The 21,944-nt window shown below is 37.1% G+C and overlaps 3 protein-coding genes and 1 non-coding gene across 15 annotated transcripts; 2 read left to right on the top strand and 2 right to left on the bottom strand.

The window, feature by feature from the left end:
• Positions 1–151: 151 nt before the first annotated feature.
• Positions 152–7,458, top strand: LOC111480636 (uracil-DNA glycosylase, mitochondrial). The gene is made up of 5 exons (XM_023125785.1): positions 152–913; positions 1,759–1,789; positions 2,582–2,717; positions 6,691–6,774; positions 7,098–7,458. The coding sequence occupies exons 1-5, from the start codon at positions 275–277 to the stop codon at positions 7,162–7,164; spliced, it is 957 nt and encodes a 318-aa protein (XP_022981553.1). The 5' UTR covers positions 152–274; the 3' UTR covers positions 7,165–7,458.
• A 523-nt stretch (positions 7,459–7,981) lies between these two features.
• Positions 7,982–8,062, top strand: TRNAL-AAG. Its single transcript has one exon. It is a non-coding gene; the product is annotated as a tRNA-Leu (tRNA).
• Positions 8,063–8,633: 571 nt separating this feature from the next.
• Positions 8,634–13,682, bottom strand: LOC111480606 (SKP1-interacting partner 15-like). 12 transcript variants are annotated; one of them, XR_002717871.1, is made up of 5 exons: positions 12,410–13,682; positions 12,170–12,233; positions 11,320–11,428; positions 10,436–10,517; positions 9,904–10,149 (listed from the first exon to the last, which is right to left on the bottom strand). XR_002717871.1 is itself a non-coding variant. In XM_023125749.1 (2 exons), exon 1 carries the CDS (start codon positions 13,578–13,580, stop codon positions 12,456–12,458), a length of 1,125 nt encoding a protein of 374 aa, XP_022981517.1. In that variant the 5' UTR covers positions 13,581–13,682; the 3' UTR covers positions 8,634–8,882; positions 12,410–12,455. The 12 variants fall into 12 exon arrangements, 1 of the variants encoding a protein (XP_022981517.1); XR_002717875.1 differs by lacking the exons at positions 9,904–10,149; positions 11,320–11,428 and adding an exon at positions 8,634–8,882; XR_002717870.1 differs by lacking the exon at positions 11,320–11,428.
• A 2,119-nt stretch (positions 13,683–15,801) lies between these two features.
• Positions 15,802–19,980, bottom strand: LOC111480543 (factor of DNA methylation 1-like). The gene is made up of 7 exons (XM_023125645.1): positions 19,810–19,980; positions 18,324–19,215; positions 17,863–18,044; positions 17,592–17,681; positions 17,205–17,492; positions 16,858–17,073; positions 15,802–16,311 (listed from the first exon to the last, which is right to left on the bottom strand). The coding sequence occupies exons 2-7, from the start codon at positions 19,213–19,215 to the stop codon at positions 16,081–16,083; spliced, it is 1,899 nt and encodes a 632-aa protein (XP_022981413.1). The 5' UTR covers positions 19,810–19,980; the 3' UTR covers positions 15,802–16,080.
• Positions 19,981–21,944: the final 1,964 nt, after the last annotated feature.

Raw genomic sequence — 21,944 nt, 5'->3', positions numbered from 1 at the left:
TTTTTTTTTTTTTTTTTTTTTTTTTTTTTTTTTTTTTTTTTTTTTTTTTTTTTTTTTTTTTTTTTTTTTTTTTTCATATGGTAGAAAGTCAAATACATATTCTTTATTCTTTTAATATTACATAATTTCTTTTAATAGGGGTGATGCATATCCCATAGGCTACGATCAAATTTCAAACAAGCGGGGAGGGTGGAAAGCTTTTAGCGGATTCTCTGTTGGTTCCCGCCATTAAAGCCTGCTCCACCTCCACTCTACTGGAGCAACCAGACCGAAAATGGCTTCCTCCTCGGCTTCACTTAAATCCAAAACCAGAACCCTAATCGACATCTTCCAGCCAGCGCTTTCCAAACGCTTAAAAACCTCACAGACGCTGAAAACCCTTGCAACCACGGACGAGAAATGCGATTCAGAGCTCACATTGGCTTCCTCTTCGATGGACATCTCTTCCTCTCAGAAATCCCGCATGGAAACCAACAAATGGTTGGCCAGATCGAACCGCAATCTCAAAATTTCCTCAGATAGGGTTTCCAAATGGGAGAATGGATGTGTGAAGTTGGAGGAGCTTTTGGTGGACGAGACATGGTTCGAAGCCCTTCCCGGAGAGTTCCAGAAGCCCTATGCTCTTAACCTCTGCAAGTTCGTAGAGACGGAGATTTGCAGCAGCGGTGTCCCTATTTATCCTCCTCCTTGTTTGATCTTTAATGCTCTGAATTCTACCCCTTTCGATAGGGTGAAAGTTGTTATTCTCGGTCAAGATCCTTATCATGGGCCTGGTCAAGCTATGGGTCTTTCTTTTTCTGTTCCTGAAGGAGTTAAAATCCCATCAAGTCTTCTCAACATATTCAAGGAACTGAGGGAAGATCTTGGTTGTTCCATCCCGTCCCATGGAAATCTTAAGAAATGGGCTGTTCAGGTGCTGTTGTCACTCATCTCTTTATTCTAAATACTTAGAAATGCATACTTAGATGTAGCTACTTCTAATATATTGGGGCTACAGAAATGGTACCCACCATTGTCTTCTTATGTTTGCCTTTATGCTTTTGGTCTTTACTTCGTTTGCTTAGAATAGTCTTAAAACTTGCGTTGAAGAGGTTTTCATCATGGAAAATAGGGCACAGTTCTGACTACACTTCATCTTTATTTGCAGATTCTAGTTGTTTGATTTGGTTAAAGTATATGTCATAAAAATCTTGCTTATTTTTCATTAGATGAAAGATATGTAAATATAGGTTTGGGATAGATGGATTATATAATAGATATGGTTCGTCATAAGGTTCTGATTTTGGTGACTGCTAAGGGAATGAAAAAATATTTTCTGAAATCGAGTGCCTTTTCTTGAATTAAGAACATGAAGACAACTAATAAGCTATGCTGGTTTCAATATTTTTTCTTTTAAAAAAACTCATTAATTCAAGTTGGAAATTTGGGTTGTAATTATTAGGTGACTTCTCTAAGTTGAGAGATTGGATCATACAATTAGTAGTTCATATTGGCAAAGCATTCTAAATGAAGTTTTTCATGACATTACTCTTAGGAATCTGGGCTTGTTTGGCTTCATAGGATAGTTGATCAATTCGGGAGAACTTTTCTGCGTGGAAAAATGCATGATTAGTTACCATGTCAACTAGACTAATATTAACTAAATTATACTAATTATCTAATATCTGAAAAAATTATTTTGTAAGAATGTGGTCAAAGTTCTATCTGGTGTCTTTTTCACTCTTCTGTTCTCTAAAATGATTTTTATATACATTGTAGGGAGTCTTGTTGCTTAATGCTGTTCTCACAGGTAATAATCTTCTTTCCACCTTAAGTTCCATACCCTCTTTATCAATGTACTTCCATTTTTAAAATCAGTAAAGTGAAGTTGAGGTAATATGTATAATGCCTTGTTATGTTCTTTGTGATTGTTTTTAAACAAATATTTCATTGATGAGTTTTGCTTTTGACCATCTAAAATTTTTTTCAATAGCTCCAGCTTAAAAGATACTAGCTAACTTTAATGCCGTCGGCAACATCTATGACATCAAACCAACAACTCATCAAACATCACCAAACCGTCACAAAGAGCAACTGCGCTAATATATAGCCATTTCCAGCAGCTAACTGTTCAAGCCGAGATTAGCTACAACTAAAGAAAAATTATAATCTTCCCAAGTTTGCTCATAAACTACCACCTTATCCTGGGAGAAAAAACAGCAAAAGGCCTCCAAATGGGTGATCTTCGACAACAGGCTTTATAAAGTAACAACATAACATTGTTGCAATGGAAGCCCTTGGGGAACAAGCTAACAAACACTCCAGCCCCTCAAAACATCCATTATAAAAGCCAATAACATCAGACCCAAAGACGAGGCCAAAGCGTCCTTTCGAAGATTGATAACCAAACCAAAAAGAACCGAAAACACAAGACGTTGATAGACACTCGAAGGAATCCACTGCTAGAATCAACACTTTAAAGGATGAAGTTTCTTGTTTGTTCCCATACATTAATAAGAGTTTTACATTATTTTGTTTTTAGTAACTATACATGCTTTCCTGCATTTACTTTTTGATAAATATTTTGGGTTTTCCTGTTTAGTTCGAAAGCATCAAGCTAACTCTCATGCTAAAAAAGGATGGGAACAATTCACCGATGCTGTCATCCAGACAATATCACAAAAGAAGGAAGGGGTTGTCTTTCTCCTTTGGGGGAACTCAGCTCAAGCGAAATTGAGGTACGTCTATTGTATGATATTAGTTCTAGCGGGAGTGCATGACTCTGGAAAGGACCAAAGTAATAATCGAATCACGGTTAAAATATAAACAACGACCTTTTAATTTTTCTTGTTGAAAAAAAGAAAATCAGTGACCTTGAAGTTAAAATTTTTGCTTCTTCTATGTAAATTTCGTAGATTGATCAGAATTTTCCATTACAAATTTAATTGGGAACAGGAAATAAAGACAAAGGACTTTCGGTTGAAGACTTAATTTATTTTTATAGATGAAGTGATGTAGGATGAAATATTGGATAATTACTATAATCTAGTTAATATTAGTCTAGTTGACATGGTACTCTATGAACTTGCCTTGGAGTTCACCGACACAAGCTTTAACACCTATGCATCAAGTTGGATCGACTCAAGGTAAAGGTTTGAATGGATTTACCTTAAAGGCCAAGGGTTAAGCGAACTAGTTGCTAACACAAGGCTAAAACACTCCACAAGTTTGGTGACTAATGAAGCTTGAATGCCTCAAAACATACGATCCTAAACACAAGGCTTCAACTTCAATTTGTTGAAACAAGAGTACCACTTGGGTTTATATAGTCAAGGAGTCCAAAAACCAGCCTAGATTCTCTAAATAATATAATATTATTTAGAACAACCAACCTATTCTAGAAAGCTTAAAAGGAATGCAAGTAAAAAAATCTTCTAAAAGTTCTCCTAAAATATCCTTCTAGAAACATTAGTAGGCGTGAGACTAAGTAATGGGAATTGAACTATGATCAATGGACTTCAAGAATACATAGATCTGGAGATAGGCCATTTAGAGGGCATGTGTTTTTGGGCTGCTTGGTCGATAGAGAATGCATAGTGAACTCCAAGCGAAGTTCATAAAGCACCATAGCACTAGCTGTTAACTTTTAGATTAACTAGTATTTGATTAATATTTTAGATTTGATACGTTGCTTGTTAATTTTATCGTAAGGATATAAATTCCCACTGTTTAGGATTATAAAAAAGCTTTTGAATATTATTTGAAACATGACTTTTTTAAGAAGAAAATAGAACTTTGTCTGTAGAGAGTGTTCTCTCAACTTTTAGGATGAATTTTCCTTGTTTGGCCATAATTTAGCTGTTAGGTACCTATAGAACTTTGTTTGTAGAGAGTGTTCTCTCAAATTTTGAATGAATTTTCTTCGTTTGGCTATGATTTAGCTGTTAGGTACCCAAGCACTGAAAATACAGAAACTCAATGATAACACAAGGTAGTAATATATTGCAATATTCAAATAAGTCGCAAGATAGTAATATATTGCAATATTCAAATAAGTCGCAATATAACAATAGCTTTTCGAGAGGGCTATCTCTCTTCCAATGTCCTACAATGGATAATCCCACTCAAATTGATCCCCTTTTAAAACCTCAACTCCCTTTGCTTTTAACCAAGATCCCCTGGCTAATTACCACTATACCTCTTACTAATACCCTACTAATATTCTCAATATATACCCTTACTAGTACGCTCACATCAGTCTAATCTCAAATCCACTACATCAATTGATACGAGAGCCCTTGGAGATTCTTGGGGAGGTACAAAACTATATACAGTGGTCGAAGATGGCAACATCAACAGTAGACTCCTAGAATTTGTTTCTTTGTCTAGGTATTTACCACCACCATATTCATCTTCATCACTTCCATATTCATCAATCCACTATCATCATACCCCATCCAAACATTCCAAACCATCCAAACCAATGTTTCAGCAATCAAAAAACAAGAAACGCCACACTTCCTCAACTAATTTCATAGTCAACTTCGACAACTTTGCAAAGATTAGATGCTCTTTGTGTACCATTAAAGAATTCCTTCCAAATCAGCCTAACTAACTACAAGGGCAGAGACAAAGCAAATGATAGTGATGTAGAAGTCGAAGATAGTTACATTAAAAAAGTTGAAGAAGACGATGCTGATATAATAATCAAAGCTGAAGATAAAGACATCGAAAAAGACAAGGAAGATGAAGAGGAAGTCGGAAACGACAAGGATTAAAAGAGGAAGTCAAAAAAAGAAGAGGAAAATGAAGGTGACTCGATGTCGGACAAGAACATACCATGCTAGATGCTGCAACATCGTTAGAGGGGGGAACCTTTGTTTTTGGGCTTTGTCAGAGAGATTTGTTTTGATCGCCATGGAGTTGTTGAGTGCTACTATTTAGTTAGAGGCTGTTGGTTCATCAGAGGGGACTAATTTGTCAGAGCTTGATGTTGTCAGACAAGGACAAGATGCTAGATGTTGTGGCATTGTTGGAGGGGGAAGATTTTGCTGCTACAGCTTTGTCAGGGGGTTTATTTTGAACATTGCATCTTCATAGGAGGATTCTGGTTTGTTGGATAGGAACGTTTACGGCGCCACAATGTCATCTGAGGGGCACACTGCAACGCAGAAAAAAAAGGAAAGAAAAAAAGTGGAAACATTGTGGCACTGATGCAAAGAAATGTGAAAACAAAATGTGCTTTGTATATTTTTTAATCCTAAACGTACGTGAGACCATCGTGACTATAGCATTGAGCCCATTAGTTGGTCACTCAAAGCCAAATTTCCACTTCATTTTCGAGAGATTTTCATGGAGTATTATTTAATTCCAATCTCGATTCAGAACAAAATTGCACCAAGGTTTTTCAATTGGAGTTTACCACACTCAAAAGAGCAGAGGAGAGAGTTTTCATTTTTGTAACCTCAAACTTGAGGATAGGTCTTTTTTCTACATTAGGTGATGCTAGTTACTCAATATAACTTGGTTAATATTAGTTTAGTTGTTAAGTGAGCTTTAGACTAATTAGTTTTAAATTAGTATTTTGCATTCAACTCGTTTGCTAATTGTATTGCAAGCCTATAAGTAGCCACGTTTCAGGATTGTGAGGAAACTCTTGAATATTATTTTGAAATAGAACTTCAATTTTAGAGTGTTCTCTCAACTAATGGAATGGATTTCTCTTGTTTGGCCTTGGATGGGACCTAATCACAAATTCTCTGCATCATAAGAACAGTAGGGTCAGGAGTAAGAAAACTTTGTAATTCCTGCATGCTATTAGGTGTGTTTGTTTTCAGCTGCTTTGTGGTTTCGTTGGTTCATTAGCGAGAGTAAGACTCTTGGGTTCATTAGTCGGAGTAAGACTCGTGTGCATCATTTTCTTTGTTCAGCAGCAAATTGGTTCTTGCTTTCCTCCCTGAACTCTTAAGACCTTCAGGCATGCGTGACTCTGTGTTTTACCTCTCTAATATGACTTTCACCCTCTTGAATTTGGATTATTTCCCAAAACCATCGCCCCTCTTCCAAAGCCTGGAGTGCTGTTTTCATCTGATAATTTTTCTTCTACCAAAGTGCTGCAAATTTACTCACCATTTCTTCTAAAATGCTCTGCAATGTCAGCATATTATCCTAGGCTCTGAATCCTCAAGTTTGAACTGCTTTAATACCAACTTGATTGGATTGTTATGGTAGAAATTAATGAAAGCTACTACCAAATTAGAAAGGAAAATTAATTTGAGAGGCTGACCACTCAACTTTGACGAACTTATTAAATTACTTTGGATGTGCCACTGGTAATATTCCTTATATTACTCAATTGCATTTCATATTAATAACTCACATATCTCATGCAAATATGAAGGCCACACCCACATTTTAGGGGATGTGTGGTAAATACTTTAGTAGTCTGGTACATATCTTGCTATACTGGTTCTAAGCTTACAAGTATAGAAATTTTTCCTGTGAAGAACAGGAAACTATTTGAGAAAGCATGGTTTTGCTGAGCTTTAAAATCAGCACGGTGCAATTTTCATTTACTTTATCTAGCTTAGAACAGCTTAGGTTCTATTGTCTTGATAATTAACTTACAAGAGCATCATCAAAGGGGTTTAATTCCTCTTCTTTGGGGGGGTAATAGCGTCCTACTTCACATAGAATCTGATGTATGAACAGGTTAATTGATGAGAAAAAACATCATATTCTCAAAGCCGCGCATCCTTCTGGTTTGTCGGCCAACAGAGGCTTCTTTGGTTGCAGGTTAGTTTCGTTGTTTAATTCCATTATAAATTTTTTAAACCTTCCTTCTAGTTCAAATATTAATTGGGATTTGCTCTCACCTTTGTACTTCATCATTTCCCTTCAATATGGTTCTTACAATAACAACATTTGCTAGTGTACGACTTGGTATTTTGTGTATATACATAACACGTTTGTAAGGTTAGTGAAGGTTATAATTTTCAGAGAGAAAATGTTCCAAGTAATTCACTAATATAAGGCAAAGTTGATGGATGCCTTTTCATTTCCCTTGGAATGGTTTCTTTCATCAAGTTTGTTTACCGCCAATTGTGGATTTTCTACAGGCATTTTTCTCGAACAAACGTGCTTCTCAAGGAGCTGGGTATTGGCTCCATAGATTGGCAACTCTGATCAAAATGCTTGCTCGAACCATTGCAGTTAATTTTGTGGCTCCATAGTCTGCTTGATTGACGATTTTTGTGGAATTTTCACTTGTTGATTCATCGTTGTTTAAATGATGAGACGCCCATCCTTTCCCATTTTTGTATTATAGTGTTTATACTTGTAGTTAGATATTGATCCCAAAGCAGCAACACCCTTCTTCTTTATGAATTAGGGTAAAATTAGTAGAAAGTTGGGCTAAATGTGTGTTGGTAGCAAATGTTTGGGTGTTCCTTCAACTCTATGGTGAATGATTTTGATTTTGATTTTGATTTTGATTTTGATTTTGATTTTGATTATGGTGAAGCCTAAGTAACTAAAGAGAGTTTTCTCTAAAAAGTGGATCTCAAAGCATTATTAAGAATCAAAGTTAATAAATAAATAAATGAGAGAAATTCTCTATTTATAGAGAATTTGGGAACAAACTAGGAATTAAAAATACAAAAAAAAAAAGAAAAAAAGGCTGAAAGGAATTAATGAAAATTAGCCTAAAGTGTTTTCAAAAAGTAACCCTACATCATCTTAGAAGTTATTCTTTCTTATATAATTGTTATTATTATTATTTTTTAATTTCCAATTTATGCCAATCCACTTAGTATTATATCATTTGGGTTAACCTTCAACAAAAATTATATAATTGAAATATGTTAAAATGTAAGGTTTGAAATTTTCTTAAACAATGCATATAGCTAAAAAAAACATATATTTTGAGAATAAAATTATTATAAACAAAAGGATTTTATTATCTTATTTATTATTTTGTTTTTATGGTTCAGAGTATAAAGATGTTGAGATGGCCGAGTTGGTCTAAGGCGCCAGATTAAGGTTCTGGTCCGAAAGGGCGTGGGTTCAAATCCCACTCTCAACAATTTCGTTTTTTACCAAATTTGATTTGATAAAACGTTCCGAATTCAACCAAAAACACGCTCGACTATAAGACAAAATGCTACCTCACGATATACATGAACTAAGAGTGAACATACAATAACCTACCTGTAAGCTTTAATAGATTCTTGTTATGAATGATACTCGTCAACACTCTTAATTTGGAGTTAATTCATAGGTTTTGGCCATTGGAGACTAAATTAAGGTAAGAAAAAAAATCTATTTTCTCTCTCAAGTTGCATAAAGTACATAAACAGAATCGAGTAACACCGAGACACAACAAACGTGTTTTGGGAGTGAGAACTCCCATGTCGAGTCTCAACGCCACTATCATGGATCTTTAAGCTTGTCATGTTAAGCTTAATGAAAGAACATTCATATTCTCTCAACTAAAGCTCGGACTCTAACCAAGAATAAAAAATGTATAAGATTACAGAAGATTATGATCTAACAGATGTATATGAAAGATCAGTAGCTTCCGTGGCATATCTACATGTATACAACAACTAAAGCCAATGCCAATAAATACCAATTAATCTACGTGGTTAAACCTCTCATCAAAGCTTTCATTTTATATTTGCCTGAAAGAAGCAGATACAGGAGGCACACTCAAATAGCTTAGAAATTCTCCCTCGTCGCCTCTCAGATGACTACAAACTTCCGTTGCAAACCGTATAATTCGAGTCAAGTCAAGTCATGCTGTACATAGGATCTAGAGCCGAGTCGAGTCAAGCAGGAATCTGTTCTCAAATCCTTCAATATATTTGAAGGGCAACTCACCACAATCCAGCTTCACGCAGTCACTGTCACCGGCAAAATAACTTCAAAACAAATCCTTCAATCCCATCTATTTTAACTAATGAATATAATGATGTAGGCAATGCATAGGTAATTCAGAAGCCAGCTTCAACTTTTATATTTTGTATTCTAGCTCTGACATCCAAGAACAACATAAGAAGACACAAATCATTCAACAATTTGAAAAGTAAAATTCTTCTGATGAATTCAAAATCTTTCGTTTTTACAATAAGAAATGTTAGGGATGAGGAATAGGTTAGTTGTGGCAAATTGGCAAGCAGTCCTTATCTGTCAAAGAGCTTTGTGAAAACATCCCCCCTTCTTTACTATCTACATCTACTTGTGAGTTTGAAATCAGTTGAAACCAAGACAACTCCCCAGCAGACGCTTGAACCATGCCTCCTTAGAACAAGACTATCCCTAACCTATGCCACTAATTCCAACTAAAGAACCAAAATGACAAATCTCACCACCTTAACACAACTCCCCAAACAGCCGACTTGAAAACTCAAAAGGCTTGTTCAATCTTTTCGTTTCCTTTCTTTATTGGAAAATTAAGCTTTTAGTTTTATGATCTTTCGTGTAATCCTTGCTCAGTGTTCTAATCTTTGGGGACCAATAGATACCTTGTTCGTGATATCCAAAAAGTTCCAACCAAAGGGCCTTGCATGCATCACAATGGTCATTTGTGATTCCCAGCTCTCTTCCATGACATCAATACCCTTGATTTTTAAGTCACCGCGGCTTTTCAATGGACATGGTCAAACACTTCCTTGGTCCAAACCCCAAGATGATCCTTCAAATCTTTACACTCAAGTACGAAAGCATAATAAGGCAATCCTAATGGAGACCCTCCCACCACCGGTTCAAAAAGAGGAATGCTTCAACCACATGCCCATAAACCCAAATTTATACATGTAAAGAAAATGTGTCCTCATGCTTTCCTAACACAATTCAACTATTCTCAACATGGTTGTAAGCTTTCTCGAGGTCAATTTTTATAATAACTCCTTAGCTTTTTCCTTCTTTTCCAATCCTCAACAGCTTTATCGGCCATTTCAGTGGAGTATATCATTTGTTGATTTCTTACAAAAGCATTACAAGTTCGATAGTCACTTGGGGCAAAATTTCCTTCATCCTCTCAACAATCACCTTAGTCACGGTTTTACAGGGACCACTAGTTAGTAGTGTAATCTTTAACATTTTTGGTATCCACTTTTGGGGGAAAAAGAGAGAAAACCCCTAGTTGATAATGGCATTAGAGATGTCTTTCTGCAAAAATAAAAATAAAAATACAGAACATCGTCATGCTCTCAAACATGTAGGTGTTGTGCAAACTTTTCAAGAATTTAGAAGAGGAACCATGAGGGTCGGGAGCCGTGGTATTTGAAGACTAGTGATTCCATCGAAGACATCCTACTCCATAAATTCTTTTTTCTTCCTTTTTGATGAATAACTAAACTTCCATTGAGAAAAAAAAAAAAAAAAAAAATTAAAGAATACAAAAGCATGTTGTCACCATCGCACTTCTTCAAGACTTACAAAGCACAACACTTACTTTCGCTCTTGAGAAGTCAGCCAACTCGAATTTTGGATTGTTGATGGTACAAAGGGCCTATCTCACAACCTCCACCCCTTTTCTAGGAAAACAAGTTAAGAAAACAATGTTAGAGAAAAGGTGTTGGAAAATGTTTGAGAAAACGTTTGTTGTAATCTAGCACACAATTAAGGATAATAACAGCATTCATTGCGTATAACTCTCGGTAGGAAGGATCGACAAATAGTCGTACCCACATAGTGCATTATGAGGCAAGGTGTCATACACCAACAAAAATATAAGGAAAGTAAACAACTATGCTAAAATGAAAAACAAACAATGAAAGCAAGGTAAAAACGGGGTGGAACGGGCATACGACCATGAGAAACACGTCCAGAACAAGCATGATTGTGACACATTGCATGCAAAAAAAGAGCCACAAAAAAGGAGAATGTGACAAACTAAAAAAGGGGTCTCCAATCAAGTAAAACAAGACCTAATGGATAGTAACAAAATGGTTTTGCCACCAAAGTCTACAAAAAGACGTTGAACTTAATATAGGCCCAAACATCACTTGAAGACCTTTCAAGCTCTCTCCATACCCAATTATTCCTATTTCCCCACTAACCTCACAAAACAACCCCAACATGTCTCAAAAAGTCTTTCCCTCTCATAAAAGGGAGGATGGAGAAGGAAGGAACTCAATTCTCTCTATAAAATACTTCTATGAATGGTGAACAAGGAAATCAAAATGGCCCTTGAGTTAGAATCTAAATCGTTCATCTTTGTCTTATAACATACAAAAAAAAAAAGATGGAGAGGAAAATTTTAGCACAATTTATCCATCTCTAATTAGACCAGTACAGATACTTAAAATGATCTTAGTAACGAGGGATCTTACACACTTGTTCTTTCGCCTTTTCTTTTTGTAACGATCTTATGCACATCTTTGATTGGTTGACACCATACCCACAACAAGCCCATCACCTCTTTGGATCCACTCTATTAGGTCACCTTTCAAGATGGAGAAGAAGCACCTTTAGGTCAACTTTATGAAAGCTTTCTTTTGGGTCACTTGGATTGAATGAACCAAAGAACCTATTGAAGAAAGGAGAGGCATTTTGACCATCTTTAGGATGGTATTACATGCTTTGCTATTTCTTGGTATAAAATGATCTCTCTTTTCTAAGTCTTATACTTTTGTATCTATTTTGTCCCAATGAAGAAATCTTTGGTATCTCCTTCGAATCAGGATTTTTCTCCCATCAATGATATTGTTTCTTATCCCAAAAAAAGACCAAAAACAAAAAAGAGCATTCATCTCTGACCTTGAGCCACAAGTATCTAATCTTTAGGACCAAAAGATATCCTCCTTAGTCATGATATCCAAAAGTTCCAACAAGAGGACCTTGCATCTTTTTCATAACGATCATTTATAATTTCCAGCTCTCTTCCATGACATTGATATCCTTGTCTTTTTCAATCAGAAAGGCTAATTGACTGATGACATGGTCTTTTGGTGAAAAAATACCAATTGAAGTGGAGGGCTTCTTCAAACAACAAGGAGTTAGCTCTCTTCCATGACATTGATATCCTTGTCTTTTTCAATCAGCAAGGCTAATTGACTGATGACATGGTCAAACACTTCCGTATTTGCAAAACTTAAGAAGATCCTTCCGTATTTGCAAAACACTTCCGTTTAACAAAATTTCTTTTCGGTGCACATAAATCTAAGCAAATAAGGGAGAAAGTTACCATTCAAACTTTCTAAGGCTAAGCACCATCTCATAACTGTCTTCACCAGCCTAATAACGGTCATCTACAAGGGAAGGATTCATAAATCTTAGTTTAAAAGGTTCCATAAAATTTTACGGCATTTGCCATTTGCACGGTTACAGGATGCTTACCAAAACCCAACAAATGCAGCAATTTACAGCTAGGGTCATCAAATTCAATGTAAAGATTGCCAGATAAATAATTTGTTTGCAAACTTACCGACACTAATTTTACTTGGCAAGCAAACCACGTCTAGGCAGGCAACTTAAGGCAGCAGGGCCGTGAACCTTGCCTCGAACACGAATCCTCTGTAAAGCCCATCGCTATATCCAGGCACCCCACATATCCACCGCCATTCTGCTTTTCCAGAACAACGATCCCACAATGCCATCATCCCCATTCTCTTCGCCGAGAAGCAAATCCGATCACCACCACCAAAAACCTTAAACTTACTTGACCCTTGAAAGCACTGAAACATCTGAACAGGCATACGACCCGCCTCATCCCACTCCAATGTATCCAAATCCAACCTTAAAATCAGAATCGTCGAGCACGAAGCAGTCAACGAAAACGACGATTTGAGCCCACCCACCATCAAGATTTGGTTCCCCGTCCCTCGGACCAAACGAGGCCGTTTCAAAATGTCAAAAACATCCCCCCATTCGTGCCTTTCAAGCCGACCCCAATTCTGGGAGCTCTTGAGATCAGTAATAGTACAAGCAAACAACTTCCATTGGCTTCTCCACGGAGAACCCACATCACAAAGAGCATAAACCGATTTAGAAACCAACACAGGACTTCGAGGTTTCGAAGGCAGGTTAGAAGAGAATTTACTCCACTGATTCGACCCAGAGAAATAAAGAGCTGCAAGCTCCGTCAAAACCATTACTCTATTAGCAGAGTCAACCAAAACCGAGCCATGTCGGGACCAGGCCGAGCCGAGCTGCGGCAAGACCCGGAACTGGCGAGTCAAAGGGTTACAAACTACAAGCGACTTATTCGACTCGGGAGACTCCGGCGAGTCGCCCCAGAGATAAACAAGACCGAGAGAGGACGCGACAGGGTGAGGGAATCGAAAGGGCAAAAAATCGAGGGGGAATCGAAGCCACTGATTCTGATCAGGGTCAAAGACGTGGAGACAAGAATTGGCGGCGGCGGCGGCAGAGAGGCGCTCGTGACTGTGGTGGTGGTGGTGGTGGTGCGGGGGCCGAAGGGCGATGAGGTGAAGAGGAGGACGGATGGAGATGAGGTCAATGAAGAAAGGGGATGAGATAATTTGGTCAAACAGCTTGCAGACGCAACGGCAGATCATAATTTGACGGAGAGGGAGGGATAGGAAGATCTGATAGAAAGTGTCATTGGGAAGACAGTATATCGGAGAAGCTTCCATCCGGCGATGGGCGGAGGCGGAGGTGGAGGAGGAGGGAGGAGACTTGGGAAGGGATTGAAAATGGGGGATTGTGGGCTGTTATCCAACGGGGAGAAAAAGAGCTAGAACGTGATGAGCTGGTTTTTTCAATTTAAAAAAAAAAAAAAAAAAAAACTAACACAAAATTATAAATATTTAGTTTTTAATAAATTGTAACCACTCGCATTTGAAAATAACCTTTAATTTAAAACTTTTCTTTAAACGCATGCATTTATACCAACCAACAAATTCAATTCAACCACGCACATACAAAAACACGACATAGGTAGTTCATAGTATTAAAGGGGGTATAAGACACCGATCTGACCCAAAACTCCATAGCCTTAGCTCGTGTTGTCTCCACCTCGATTGCTCCATCATGTCTCGTCTAAAAAATTTGAAGTAGCAGGGATGAGAATATAAAATATACTCAATAAGCATGCTATGGGTAGCTTTTAGTTCATTATTAAGTTGTATTGATATTAGTTCATTCATTCAATATCTTATTCTTGCTCTTCCTGGGCTACATCCTAATTTTACTCCTTCATAAGCCCTCAAATTTTCTAAAGTTTTCTAAGTCTCCTAGTTAGTTGTTTTCTGCTAGTCTATCATCATAGGGTTCATGCATGTTACCTTTGTCGTTCCTAACAGGTTCAATAAAGGACAACTGCAGACAAACTTCCTAATAATTTCCACATAGCACAAATCATATGTCATAAAATATCGTATACCAGTTCTATAGTTACCCGAACCCCTAATGTAACGGCTCAGATCCACCGCTAGCAGATATTGTCCTCTTTGGGCTCTCTTTCGGGCTTCCCCTCAAGGCTTTAAAACGCGTCTGCTAGGAGAAGGTTTCCACACCATTATAAATGGTGATTTGTTCTCCTCCCTAATCAATGTGGGACATGACAATTCACTTCCCTTTGGGGCCAACGTCCTTACTGGCATACCGCCTCGTGTCTACCCCCCTTCGGGGAATAGCGGGAAGGCTGGCATATCGTCTAGTGTCTGGCTCTGATACCATTTGTAACGACTCAGGCCCACCGCTAGCAGATGAGGGGAAGCCTGAAAGGGAAAGCCCAAAGAGGACAATATCTGCTAGCGGTGGATCTGGGTCGTTACACCTAACAATCGAGCTAGGTTTACAATTACGAGCTAGTTGGCGAACCTCTAATTGTCCCCATATAAACTCACATGAATGAACAATAATCATAAGTATCATGGACAACCAACTTCAAGGTACAACTGTGGATCCCTACCGTTCATGACAGGCTCACTACAGGAAAGCTAACTGACAAATTTACTAGTTGTAGTCCTCACAAATTATAGTCCATAAGTTCATAAGTTAGTTCGATAGCTATCTAAACCCTTGACAATCGCATCAGGTTCACGATTAAGGGCTAGTTGGTGCACCCTTAATTGTTCCCATATAACAGCTAAAATTACACACATAAACTAAAGACATACCATGACGACCTAACATGGATACTTAGTCTTAATCTCATATCCAAATTAGTTCATAGTTTAGTTTGTACTCTTTAAGTGAACATCATAACATTCAACAGGCATAATTCTCAGCTCATCTCATCCCATGCTCAAATCTTAATATAAGTTCCCTATATAGTGTTTTGTATCATACTAAAGACACTTTTAGTTTCATTCAAATCAAAACTCAACGGTTCATTTTCTCAATAACAGTGTACCATAACGTTTAACGTACTCTTACATACATCAAACCAGTTCATTTCATGCTCAAATTTCTATGACATATTTTTTATATCATACTTTCATACATACTAAGAACATGACTAAATCCAAGATTGAAGTGTCACTTAGACATTTTTTATTCAGATTTGCATATCTTAATGGAGTTTCACAAACCACTTCGCATTTCATATCATTTCTATTTAGCCCCTAATATAATGTGATGAATTTTGTCGATGAATGGTTGAAATGGTAATAGAGCTATTAGATTTCACGAGTCGAAGAACATCCAAATCGATAATTCACAAGACATTAATTTGAACCAACCTTTGTGCATCCAGTTATTATAAGATGTCAAGAGTAGAGGTCGATATTTCACATGATCATGATCATGATATGAGATACCGATTTTGTTGTTCTTTTTTTCTTTAGATTTTCTTCACTGGATCACCTGGCATGAAGTCCTTACCTCTGGACTAAATACTACAAACAAAAGTGAATATCATGCAGTTATATAAATTTATAAACTCAATAACAATCAGCACATAACCATATCCAAGGCGCTACATGAATGTCTAGCATATTGATAAAACCTTAACCAAACCACGTCTCGACCTTTTCGATCCCATAGTTAAGAGATTAGCCAAAGTACTTAAAAATTAATCCATACAAAAGATTATGTGAGGAAATTTTAAAAAAAAAATGGGTTTTAACAGTAAAAAAGATGAGATAACACCTTCCTCACGCATTCTTTTTTGCTTCAGGGACCTTCCTCTCATGTTCTCTTTCGCTTCAGTGACTTGATACTCTTAACAATATAGCTGACGACCTCCTTCAAAGTAGCTTTCCTTCCTTCCTTAAAGTTCCATAGTTCGGGTACGGAGTAACGACCACTTGGATTATATTCATTCATCTCTTTCAGGGCAGTAACGACAGCATTGTATATCTCGTCGCCCCATTCCTGCTTCAGACCTTTCAGTTTCTCATCGTCTTCATCAATATTCTCCTGCCATGCATCATATAGTTCACAATACAATTTTCAACTAAAAAAGACCATCAATTAGAGATCTGTAGCTTCACAGTACTGTTTGTTTTTGTACCATGTGGATAATGTCCATGAAAGTGATGTTTTGGATTTGAAAAATGAACTCCAAACTTGGGTTCATTGAAGAGTAGCTAAGGAAAGGGTGAAGGCAAGATTCACAATAAAATAGCTATAGATGGATAGAAAGACCATAGACCGGAGACTAGAAGAAAACATCCATTTAAAAAAAACGGATGATTGCAGGCAGAAACCTTGAAAGCTCACTTTAGTGGAATCGTGCATTCGTGCATCCGTGCATTAAGGGAAGTATGCGAAAGTATGGTGGTTTCGTCTTGAATACGCTTGAGAAGGGAGGTAATCCCAACCTCAAGTTATTCTTTCAATACAATTTCCCAAAGGTTTACAAGCTCCTATGACCAGTTTTGAGGCACTAATAAAGAAATATGGGCCACTCCTCAAACAATTTAAATATACAAAAAGGATGATGAGAAAGACAAATTCAGGTACCTGGGAATCCCCATCAATAGTAACAACTTTAAATGGATGCCAATTTGGATCCGTCAAACTATCCTGCCACAAGGAACATAAAGTGGAGGCTTGCACCATTGCCTCATCAGGAGAAAATTTCTGTTTGCAAGTGTTTTGGAATGGTTTAATATCAATATCTCCCATTCTCTTTATTCCAATATTAGGACGGCCATTTGATGATTGATCTTGCAATCCCTACACAGCAAAATCATTGGTTCATGAGAAAAGAGTACACGACTTCAAGATTGTATCTCTTTTTTCTATTAGGAATAAGTTGGTGCATCAAGAGAGAATCATAATTAATAGAGGGATGCACGAGAACGTACAGTTATTAATTCTTTGCGGGCCTCTTGTAATTCATCGTTGCTTTCACGCTCCTTGGCAACAAGCGTTCGATATAACTCCTGTAAATCGTTCAAATCCTCAACCTTTTGATTCAAATCATCATCCATTTCTTTCATCTTCTGTTGTACTCCAACATCATCTTGATCCTCAAGATGCTTCATAACCTGCAGTTTCCCTTTCAGTTCTTGAATTTCCATTTCCAGCTTCTGCTTCGCATCCAGCTGCTTTTCCAACTGCAGAATCTTGCTTAAAGCTTCTTCTTTCTCTCTCTGGATGAAAAAAAATATTGAATCATTGCTTTTTAACGAGAAAATAAAGCGGAAATTAATATAATGCATACAATTAGTACACATTAACAATGAACAAACCTTCTGCTCTTCAACAAGGCGTAAAACATTTTCATCCGCTCTTCTCTGTTCCAAAGAAGCCAACTGGAGCGAATTGTTCCTCATATCATTCTAGAAGAACAAGAAAAATTAAAAATGATTGTAAACCACATCTCTGATAGTAAAACATACATAAGTTCAAGCTATTAGCTTAATGTTTACTGAGCCCCAGATCATCTTAAACATGAGAGAACATTGTATGAAACATGAACAATAACAGGGTAAAGATGTGAACCAGGAGGCCTCATATCACCTTTTTCTTCTCTTCATCGTGTTTTTGTCTCTCAAGTTCAGTCAATGCTTCACGTTTGTTCAATTGCTTACTCCAGGAATCAAGTTTCTTTTTCTTAGTCTCCAACTCTTGGTGCAGTTTTTCTTGTTCTTCTAATATTCTTCGAACATTATCTCGTGCAAGTCTCTGTGTCTTTCTGGTTTCTGAACCGAATAAGACAAATCATAAACATCAAATGACACAGTATCAGAGTTATGCAACATAAATAGACACATGGTGTTTTCTTTGCAAATACGATCATCATCTTTATGGGAGGAGGTTTAGAGACAAGCCATTTTAATACGAACTTGAAGTTATGTAACTGAACATTCGTTCATATTTTGGTTGTGAATATAATAGTACACTTGAGTAAAATATACTAGAACATGAGGAAACTAAACACTCATGCATATATTCACTGCACACAAACAAAAAAGAACAACCTTCAACAAAAGCATGGTGAAGCTGGTCTTTCTCTTCAAGCATCCTACTTAAAGACATTGTCTTCTCATTGTACTTGTATTGTAGTTCATCCAGATTTTTATTAGTCAAATCAATTTCATGTGTAAGATTCTCCACAACCGTATTCCTACTTTGAGTTGCCTCGTTCACAATGTCTGAGACCGTTCTCAATTTCCCTCTCTGCCGAAGAAACTCACCTATAGGCTCATTTGAGTTATAATCGTCGGCGCGTGCACACCAACCATAAATTTCCAAGCTGGAATTTGTTTTGGTTTTCCAATTCTTTTTACTATGATTGTTGGTCTCAAACAATTTTTCAAAGTCCGTTGCATTCACAAAACCATTCCAATCATTATTGAATTCAACTACAGCCTGAGCATGGGATTCCTTCTCATTCCAAAAAGTATAAACATCTAAGGGCCTATATTTAGCAAACTTTTGTCTCCAATACCCTGAATCGCAGACTGACTTTCTGTCCTCCCCTACTGATATATTGACTATGACTCCCATCCAAGGCCATACATAAAGCTCCTTTTCTGAATCTCGACTAATAGGAGCTGGTGGAGTCGGACGCCGTATTTGGTCTGCTTCAGAAGCTAGCTCATTCTCTAGATATTTTGCTAAAGCAAGATGGTTCGCCTTCTGTCTAGCATTCCTGTTCTTAGAGCCTTTACTAACTCCAGAAGCATGCTGGAGTAAATCCTTATATTTGTAGTCCTGTTTTTTCTTCCCCATACAGAACGGACATCTAAGAATTCCATTTGTTGTTTTCACAACTAGTTTTCCAGTCCTCAGCTGTTCATATGGTTTGTCCGCATAATCATTTATCTCTGAGTCACTGAAATCTGACTCTTCTTCACTGCTGTAGTCCATCTAAAAAATTACATTGAGAATAATTAAACAAGAACTGCAGAATGATACATCGTTAACTATTGAGCATTCAAGGATCCAAAGCAATATATCATGAAATATCCATATAAATGTCTTTGGTAATAGCACAACAAGCTAAGGAAATCAACCAGAAACCAACCACTACTACACAAAAGCTTGTTGACCAACAACTGATGACACTATAAAAGTTCCTCCCAAGTAAAAGAACCCAAAAAACAAGGAAAAGAAAAGAACCCCATGAAACTTAAAGCGCCAAATTTCGATATAAAAGCCCTCGCAGGTTGTATGGAGACAAGTAAAGGAATATAGAAAAGGACTTCGACAGTGAAATCCTTTGGCAGGTTGATTTGAGGTTTTTGAGTACAATGTTCATTAAGGAGTGGGGAAAAGACTGGATCAACATCTGGAATCAACCATAACAACTGAAGTACTTCACATCGCCTTGAAAATGAATTACAAAATCAAGCAACATTGAGAAATAGAATTTGTAATAATGCATACAAAATCCCTAAACTGGGTGGAAAGAAAATGTTAAAACAACGACAGATATTGAATGAATTTCAAAGGAGGACTTACTTTTCCTCTTGATTACACAAGATTTTTGAAAGCGAAAGAGAGAGGAGTGTTGTTTGTTCTTCGCGGTGGTACAGGAGAGAGTGGAAAAGACGAGCAAAATGTCACAGGCTAATTAACTCTGGTTTGACGCGGAATAGTGACGAGGAAAGTAAGGTGAACACAAATGTCGGGTTTTTTTTTTTTTTTTTTTTTTTCAGGTGGATTTTGAAAACTTTAAAATGAAGTTTTTATTTTTTATTTTTATTTTTATTTTTATAGAGTGGTCTAAAGTATAGAATAAGCATCACTTTAGAATCATTTTTTTTTTAATATTCCCCTCTAAATTAAATATTAAAAAAATACATTATTAATGGATCTTGTTGGATGAAGGTCTACGTCATCTAATTTAGAGAATGATCATCAGTTTATAATCAATAATACTATCTCCATTGATATGAGGACCTTCCCATTGATATGAGGACCTTTTGGGGAAGCACAAAGTAAAATCCTAAGAGTTTATGTTCAAAGTCGACAATATCATACCATCTAAACAATCTTGTTAAAAGAAACTAAATATATTAAATAATCTCCATTTTCTCTAGTGGATTTTCTCTAGTAGTGCTGGGCAACATTTACCTATTCCTACAATCAGTAACTACATGTCACGACACCCACTTCAAGCGGGAACAGTAGCTACCTATTTGTGCACCCTCAACGGGTTAGAACAGTAAACTATCTGCCACTATGCTCTTCCTGGTTGGGTTAGTAAACTACTTGTCTTACACCCTCGTAGGGTTCAAAGCAGTAAAATTACCTATCTTAGGAACAGTAACTACCTGTTACTTAGCCTTTTCTGGCTAGAACAGTAAACCATCTGCCTTTACGCCTTTCGAGTTGGGTCAGTAAAAAGGCTATGACTCTCCCCACTAGCCACTCCTTATTTTGTGCTATAGTAGTAATATCCTCTATGAGTGACAACTAAATCAAACGTAACAAGTAGACTCTAACCTCTGTTGGTTATTTCACAAATAGGGGTTGCAACCTACTCGTCCCTACGAGGTACCTGGTCAACCCATGAAGACTACAAATACGTAACCAGTAGCTCATAATCTATGAAATTCATAATTCACATTCTCTAGCACATAACGATTAGTCCAACTCACCATTGAGAAATAGGAGGCTATCCAACCCCTAAATCAATGTATAATAAAGAATTAAGGCATATAACATGCTCAACATGCTAATTAAGTAATAATAATCAACCTAACATACTAGGAAACATACAAGTCCAATAATCTACCAGAGATTACATGTTCATATATGTGGAAGCTATATATCGATAACTATATTCAAGGGGTAAACTATACACATCGCGCCTAATTTTTATACTATATTGAATGGATTATTTCATCTTACACACTCAACACTGAAAACTCACGCAGCATTCATTGATTGAATAAGAAAATGAAAGAGAAGCTAATGAACCGAACCTGACGAAAATGCAAGGCCTAGTAAATTGCTTTCTGAGAAATGCCTCTTCCATAATTGAATACCACGCACAGGCGCAAAGCTCTTTCAGAGTCTCCTTCCTACGTGGCTTCCATCGATTATGGAGAAAGAGAATCTATTCATAGAAAAGAAGAATTGGGGTAGAGTGGGGGATTCATCCAACTTAACTTCTTCTCAAACTCTCGCTTGGAGGACTATAGATAGATGTAAGGCCCGATACGGTTTTTTTTAAGCCTGTAAGTAGGCAAGTACAGGAAGAAGGGCAAGAAGCTTTTCGGGAGAAAGAAACTTCTCGACAACATTTTATTCAATGATTGAACTGGTGGGGAATTGCATAATAATCAGCTTAAATGACAAGCTGAACTCATAAAAGCAATAAAAAATGTGGGTCAATTAGGCCTACAAGTCCTCTTCTTCCCCAATTTACCTCTCCAAGCACCTTAGGTAATTCAGCAGGATGAGAAGAAAGAGAAGCGACTAAACCTTCCCCGGCTATAACTATCCAAGAAGACACTAGAAACTGGAAGGATAAAAAACCCACCCGGTCTCTTTGTTTTATTCCCTTCTCCTATCCTTTCAAAGTCCATAGGTTGGGCGCTCAGCAGTAGAGAAAGACCCACGCTAATCAAAAAAAAAAAAAAAAAAAA

The sequence above is a fragment of the Cucurbita maxima genome, unplaced genomic scaffold (genome assembly GCF_002738345.1).
Source record: "Cucurbita maxima cultivar Rimu unplaced genomic scaffold, Cmax_1.0 Cma_Scf00006, whole genome shotgun sequence".
In the NCBI taxonomy this organism is placed as follows: domain Eukaryota; kingdom Viridiplantae; phylum Streptophyta; class Magnoliopsida; order Cucurbitales; family Cucurbitaceae; genus Cucurbita; species Cucurbita maxima.
The sequence above is the reverse complement of the archived record's forward strand: the minus strand, read 5'-3'. Positions and strand labels throughout refer to the sequence as shown.